Raw genomic sequence first — 7,516 nt, 5'->3', positions numbered from 1 at the left:
CCCCCCCTCTTTCCCTTTACGTTGCCCCCGAGGCGCGCCAGGCCCACCGCCGCCGGCCTGACCTCGATCCCGGAGGATCTCGGTAGTTGCTTCTCCGATCGCCTGGCCTGCGGACGTCCCCCGCACGGAGTACGGCCATCCTACCGCCAGGGCGCTCCCCGCACCACCTCCGCGATGACGAGGGTCCTGGCCGCGTCGGCGCTGGTCGTCGCCGCCGGCCTCGCGGTTCTCGCGGTCCTCGCGCACGCCGCCAAGGACGGCGACGCCTGCTACCACCGCCGGCTCAAGGCGTCCGGGACATGCCGGCCGCTGTCGGCGTGCCCCGCGGCCGCGGGCGCCTCGGAGCAGCCGCGCCAGCAGTGCCCCTTCCGCAAGGGCGACCCGGCCACCGTCTGCTGCCCCGAGGCCGCCGCCGAGCCCGCCGCGGCCGCGCCGCACAAGGAGGGCGACAGGGACTCGGCGCAGCCCTGCCACCGGCTCCTGGAGCGCCCCGAGGACCCCGCGCCGCCCAGTGGAGGCCCCCCGGGGACCGTCGCCAGAGCGAGTGAGTGCTGCCCAGGTGGGGTTGTGAAGCTCGGAGTCTCGGAGTTCGTTCCCTGCGCTGCTTACCGAATGTCACCGACGGGCAAAAATCACGTTCATCAGTATGCCCTAAAACACGCGTCCCATCCGTTTCAAAATCTAACACCGCTGTTTAGTATTTGCTTTATGTTAATGTTTTCTCATTTGCAGTGTGTCAGAAGTACGCCCGCCTGACGTGCGAGCGGAAGCGCGTCGCGTTCCCCTTCGACGAGCTCACCGTGGTGGACTACTGCGAGTCGCACAACAGGACGGACCAGCTCATCGTGGGCGGGCGGGCGGCGCGCGCTAAGGAGTACCCGCACATGGTAAATGGGTGTACCGCGGTAAAAGAAAAAAGTGCCAAGGAGAACCCGCGCGCATGATGGGGAAGGGAAGGGTACTACTCAGGCGCCGTAGCGAACTTTTTAGCGATCATCTCCGAAGATCAACACTGGTGCACTTGTTAATACGATCGGAAAACCTAGAAAGTTCCCGGAAAATTTCGGGGAAAAACGGAAAAATTTTCGTGAAAAAATGTAAAAAATTGAAAATTTTCCACTTTAAAAGTTTCCCGTTATTTTCCGAAAATTTTCGAAAATTTTGCGGAAAATTTTGGGAAAATTTCAACCCTACTAGTCGATTTCAATAACCTCCCACATCTGCAGGCGCTGCTGGGCTACGGCGACAAGAATGACATCCAGTACCTGTGCGGCGGCACGCTCATCTCCCCCAACTTCGTCCTCACGGCCGCGCACTGCCTCAGCAAGTATGAAATCACGTCACTTTCATTATTTTGCACGACATTACAATCTTAACGGAAAGGTTGAACCTTGAAGGTTATAAGGTCCGTGATTCTTTTATTCGAAAAAATTCAAAACTTTTTAACAATATTTTTTTGAAAAAATTGAAAAAATTTCAGAAACATTTGAAAAAATGAAACATTCTCAGAAAAATTTCAAACATTTACCTTTTGCTTTGGACGCAGCTCCAACAGGGAGGAGGTTCGCTGGGTGCTGCTGGGCACGCGGGGCCGCTCGGAGCGCGCCGGCCAGGACCGGCCGCAGCTGCTGGCCGTGGCGCAGCGGCTCCGCCACCCGCAGTACGACCCGCCCGTCAAGTACCACGACGTGGCGCTGCTCCGCCTCGCGCAGGACGCGCGCTTCGACGAGGGCTTCGTGCGGCCGGCGTGCCTGGGCGCGGAGCCGCGCGTCGAGCAGCGGCACCGCACGGCCACGGCCACCGGCTGGGGCAACACGGACTGGGGTGAGTACGGGTCAGCGTGCACTTGAAACAAGGAAACGTTTTCTTAAAACATGGAACCTTTTTCTGTGTGTAAACTGGAGAAAAAATGTCCATATCTTTGAGAGATGCGCATAGTCTACTTTTTCAAAAATTAGAGACGTAAACGTGTTTTTTTTTTTTTTTTTTTTTTTTTTTGGAATCGATTAAGATGCCGCAGTAAGAAATAGCTTTAACTTGACTTTTCCCTGGGACAGTCTAATCAGCCAGCTATGGACAGAATTATCATGCATATAGTCGAGTCGAACCACAGACCACAGACCTATGATGAGGCATACCAAAAACTCTATGGGACACCTATAGTTTTGAGTCCACAGACTAAAAGCTTCCGAACGTATTAAAAAATGCGTAAGCCGAGCACGTACACAGAACTCAGTAAGCTATGAATGAAAATGTTCCTAAGTTTTTAGTGTGCATGACACTTACAAGAAACGGGCGTGAAACCCGTTATTGGTGGTGCAATTTAATGTACAAGTACCATGTGACTCCATAGAAGACGCAGGTGCGAGCGGGTTTGCCCACCCAAGGGGCGATGGCGCCGTACGGACAGATCGGGTAGGCGATTAAACCCGCGCGCGCTCCAGCGTCTTCTATGTGAATCACCCGGTAGAGAATAGGGAATCGTGCATAAAGTACGTCCGTTGTTTCTCTCCGATTTATTCGGTAAGTGACGGGAGCTTGAGCGCCTGTGAGGCTCGTGGTAGACTACCCCGCCGTACACGCGTGCACTGCGAGCGAGATGTTGCCTACCCACCAGGCGCTAGGGGAGCCGGCTGGCTGCAACGGCAGGCTCGTAAAACGGCCTAAGGTTTTGAGTTTTCCAAAATTCCCAGAAAATTCCCGAAAAATTCCCGAAAATTCCCGGAAAAAGACGGTAATTTTCCCAAATCTGGAAAATTTTCCGTTTTTTCCGGAAATTGTTTTGCTTTTTTCAGAAATTTTCCGGAAATTTTCCGGAAACTTTCCAGGGCTCCCAACCCTAAAAAGGCCAATGACGGACGTACTTTCTGGATGATCCCCACGGCCCCCTCGGTAGAAATGTCTCCGACGCCGTCGCAAATGTCTGAAGAGACATTTTAATTGCCTTTCATATTTACCCCGAGTTGAAATGGAACTAACGTGGGAATAAAAGGCTGCGTCGCCGCCGCACACCAAAATAAACTGGTGTCTGGCCCCCTATGATTTATTTGGTGCCTCTCGCTTTGCAGACGGGGAGGCCAGCGCCCTGCTCATGACCGTCACCCTCAACCTCACGTCGCTGGAGGACTGCCGGAGCGCGTACGGCAGCGACAACCGGGGCATTCCCAACGGCATCCTCGACAGCCACCTGTGCGCGGGGTCGCCCGGCAAGGACTCGTGCGAGGTATGAATCCGCGACAAAAAAAAATATTGTTTAACGCTGTGCAAAAGCAACGAGGACCTTAGAGGGGTACAAATAACATGGGGTCCAAAACGATTCAGGAGTCTACAGGGATCCCATGATATTTTTACCCCTAGGGTCTCCATAGACTTCGATGACCATTCTCATCCCTTTAGGACCAAATAGAGGAGGGATCAGGAAGCCGTACACCACCCGTTCTTCTACCATCTTGAAAATCTTTTTTTTTTTGTCGTTTCTGTTAAAGGGCACCCCCCTGATGGTGCATCAACTTAGTTTGGCCCGATCGGACCAAAATTATGGGTTTGGTGTTCATCGCAAAAGCCCAGGGTATTTTAGGGCATTTGTAAACGGATTTTAGCAGAAACTCACTTCGGGGCTCTTTGAACAGGGAAAGGTCCACTATCATGGGATATTCTTTTTCCAGATTTTTCCGACTATTGGCTTAGATTTGGCAGGCATCCTGAGCATGCATTTAGCTCAAGGCTCAGAGCTCAAGGCTCAGGAAGTGCGCAAACCGTTGTCCAACCACCAACAAGCTGTGTATGTTTGTAGGCGGGGGGGATAACTGCAAAGTCTTACCTGCAGGGGGACGGTGATTCCAGAGCGTAGCATATCCAGCCTTGGATAGGCGGGCTTGAAGGTCCTGGAGACGGGTGACGCCCGCCTCGACGAGCACCACTGGTAGTGCAGCGGGCCAAGCGTATGTTGCTGGGCCTCCGATAGTCTATTATTTCGGCAAGAACTTTGTTTGAATCGGTGGGGTCTGTTCCGGTGCCTAAGCGGCGTCCAAGCCGCACCACCTCCCAGGATAGGTGCTCAGGACCTCGCCGATGAAAGCGGCTGCTGCCAGGACGTGGCCGCCGATGAGGAAAACGAAAGCGGGGAACATCTGCCGCAGGGTCAGGGGCTGCGCCGGCCTCAGCGGCCTCAGCCGCCGCTCCCTCGCCAGGCGCTCCACGGCGTCCTGCATCGCGTGGTGGTGAATGTAAAGGCCCGCCTGTTCTGCGCGTCTGTTGACCTTGGTCACCACCGGACCGAGAGGGGACCCACGAGTCCACAAGCTCATCACGATGACGTTCAAATGGTCAATCGGGAAATAGTGCAGCATCTTCGTCGGCACGAGCCAGGTTCTCACGAGTCGCCTAATAGCGGGGCTCAGAAACAATACAATGGCGGATTTTCTATCGCGCACAACGTTTCTGTAGATGTACTTGTCATTGTACTTGTGTATTACATTCATCCGTTTGCGCGTGTCGTCTGGGAGTATGTCGTTGACCCGATGGAAAGCGTCCCACTGGGCGTAGACGGGCAGCCCGCTGGCCTCCAGGTCCTCCAGGCTGTTGATCTCCCCGCGAGTTTGTGCTGTGGACAGCTTGCCCAGCAGCAGCCCCTGGTAGGCGGCCACCAGCACGACGCACACGAGCAGCCACACGCCGAGCAGCGGCCGCAGCGCGCGGCCCGCGGGCGGGGGCGTCCCCGGGGCCTGGGCCAGCAGGGGCGCCAGGGCCAGCAGCAGCGCCGCGCCGCGGTCCCGGCGCAGGGTGCAGGCCAAGGCGGCCGCGGTGAACAGGGCGGCCAGCGCCGTGCCCAGCCACACCGCCGGCGAGAACTCCACCAGGACGGCGTCCAGGGGGTTGACCACAGGGCCGAGGCCAGCGGGGACCAGGACGACAACGTCAATATTCTCCGAGAAGTAATTATAGATCAGTTCTTTATCGCTCATAGCAAGTATCATGTATTGATACAAGAAAGTGTCCATGCGGCATTTATTGCGCTGTGAAAGAATTAGTTTCCACATGCTATAAAATTCAGCGCTCGTTTGGTTTGGAAGCAAGAAATTAACGCGTTTTATTTTTCGTGGCTTCTTGCCGTGCTGGTCTATGAAGTCACCAACATTCAACAGGTACGAATTTTGTTGTCTTGCCACTGAGAGTAAGGTGAAGGGGTCGGCGGGAGAGGGCGGTGGCTGCCACTGATCGCAGAACTGGGTGAACACGGCAGCCCCGCGCAGCCAACGGTGCTCGGCCGGCGACCAGCGATCCACCTCCAGGAAGGCGCGCTTCGCTGTGCATTTGCTCACGTAGCTGATCGCTGTGCCGTCCACGGCGGAGATCACGAGACCACTCTGTTGAACGCAACTTGTGATTCGCGAGATGTGGTGTACAAAAGTTGTGTTCCGGAGCACTTCGGCAGCGGGCCGCCGGCCGGAGGCCCAGAAGAGGACTCGCTGGATCTTGGGCAAGGCCCGGGATAGCATCGCGGTCAGCTCGTCGGGTTCGTTCCCGACGACCATGAGGATGTTGTGGCTGAGTTTCAACCTCACCAGTAAGCTGTCCATGTCCGTCAAGCGCGCGATGCTCGTCAGCACCACCCGGGGCGTCTCCCGAGGCAGGTTGCGCACGAAGTCGTCCGTCCAGCGCACCCGGCTCACCACCACCACGCCGGCCTTGTGGGGCCCCAGGAACGCGGCCAGCAGCGCCACAGCGCTCGCGGCCTCGGGGGCGGGCGACACGTCCACGACGGGCACGGCGGACAGGGCCCTGCTGGGCAGGCCGGCGCAGAGGAGCGCCACGGCGAGGATAGCGGCCATGGCGTGCATTTGGAGCGGACTGCCTGCTTCGAAGGCTTGCCAATTTCTGTGCTGCTCTGGCTGAATCCTAATATTGATCGGACCATAGAAGTTGCGCGTCAGGGCTTTATCACTTAAATGGTATCTTAATCTTAGTGACATTTGTTGTTGGGTCGTCACGTCACTACTGTCTGCACACGGTAGGTCTATTTAGGACTTCGATCGAGGAAAACAAAACGAGATGTTTGTACCTTTTCACTGGTGTCTTAAGCGACTGTTCCGGCTTAAGGGGCCGTTTGAAAGTGGGAAAAGGAGGGGGGCGTGCCGCTACCCCCTTCCTCTTCCTTCCTATAGCATTAGATAAGACGCCTGAAAATAGGCAACGCTGGCAGGTTCGCCAACGCGCTTGGCCCGGACAGCGCCATGCCCCCTTGACCGGCCCGCAGCGCACGTGCGTCTATTCTGATTCACCCCAGTACATAGGCAACCTACGATAGAATCTACACCAAAGTCTATAGACGCCCAAGAAGGGCCGCCTGGCCGCCGCCACACTGGAGACCCCGTAAAGTCCTGTTCTGAAGAGAGGAAAGCGGGGAAAGTAGCGAAGAAAAAGTAGGTCGTAGAAAATGTAAGTCGGACAGTGGTTTTGCGTAGGTCCGGAATGCCTAAGGACTGTTCCGCCAGGATTGGTCCGCAGGACTGTCCGCTAGTGGTCCATCGACATGTCCATTGACGTCGTGCCATGTCCGCCGACATGTCCACGAGTTGTCTTTCGACTCATCTGTAATTTTTACGTGCCGAGCTGTTGCATACCGTCATAGTATGGACACTTGTGGACACTTGCGGACTGAGTTGAGTTCAACCACTCCAACACTTGATGGAGCTTCGAAATTTTGACACATCGATGTTTTCAACAAGTCATTTTTACGTGAATAAGTAACTAGTCCATTTGGATGATCTGTGGGTGGAGAAATGGATATACTTAGGCTGTTCACACTTGTCCTTTATCTTTTCAACACATCAAACCCAGGGCACTGCTTATAAACCGCATAGGGTTGAGAGAGGTCCGGCGAAAAACTCTCTCGCCCAAACCACACTACTGCAGCGACGAAAATTCCGAAAAGAATATGGTCGGTGTTTGGCCCGCTTCAGGTTTCGGCCTCCACTGTAGAGTACAAATAACATGGGGTCCAAAACGATTCAGGAGTCTACAGGGATCCCGTGATATTTTTACCCCTAGGGTCTCCATAGACTTCGATGACCATTCTCATCCTTTTAGGACCAAATAGAGGAGGGATCAGGAAGCCGTACACCACCCGTTCTTCTACCATCCTGAAAAACATTTTTTGTTGTTGTTTCTGTTAAAGGGCAACCCCCTGAAGGTGCATCTACTTAGTTTGGCCCGATCAGGCCAAAATTACGGGTTTGGCGTTTATCGCGCCAAAGCCCAGGGTATTTTAGGGCATTTGTAAACGGATTTTAGCGGAAACTCCCTTCGGGGCTCTTTGGGTAGGGAAAGGTCCATTATCTCGTGATATTTTTCCCCAGATTTTTCCGACTAGTCGCTAAGATTTGTCCCGAGGCTCCGGAAGTTCGCAAACCGTAATCGAACCACTACGAGTTGTGTCGACGCGTCCGGCGAACAAAGGCGAATCTGCGGAGCGCCCGGTAACAAAGGCGAATCTGCGGAGCGCCCGGTAACAAAG

General features: G+C 54.9%; 1 protein-coding gene across 2 annotated transcripts in view; it reads left to right on the top strand.

Annotated features, from left to right (window-relative positions):
- The first annotated feature begins 80 nt into the window (after window positions 1-80).
- Window positions 81-7,516, top strand: part of LOC113210801 (serine protease snake-like) — a 14,344-nt gene continuing 6,908 nt past the window's right edge. Inside the window, exons 1-5 of one of the 2 annotated variants that reach the window (XM_026428969.2) lie at window positions 81-544; window positions 733-887; window positions 1,227-1,327; window positions 1,547-1,824; window positions 3,069-3,223. In XM_026428969.2, the coding sequence (XP_026284754.1) occupies window positions 175-544; window positions 733-887; window positions 1,227-1,327; window positions 1,547-1,824; window positions 3,069-3,223 (1,059 nt within the window). In that variant the 5' untranslated portion in view covers window positions 81-174. Of the gene's footprint in view, window positions 560-732; window positions 888-1,226; window positions 1,328-1,546; window positions 1,825-3,068; window positions 3,224-7,516 lie in introns of both variants that reach the window. The other variant, XM_026428968.2, reaches the window with a different exon arrangement.

This window comes from Frankliniella occidentalis, unplaced genomic scaffold, assembly GCF_000697945.3.
Source record: "Frankliniella occidentalis isolate FOCC.00 unplaced genomic scaffold, Focc_3.1 Scaffold9, whole genome shotgun sequence".
Lineage (NCBI taxonomy): Eukaryota > Metazoa > Arthropoda > Insecta > Thysanoptera > Thripidae > Frankliniella > Frankliniella occidentalis.
This window is presented reverse-complemented; position numbering and strand designations above follow the sequence as displayed.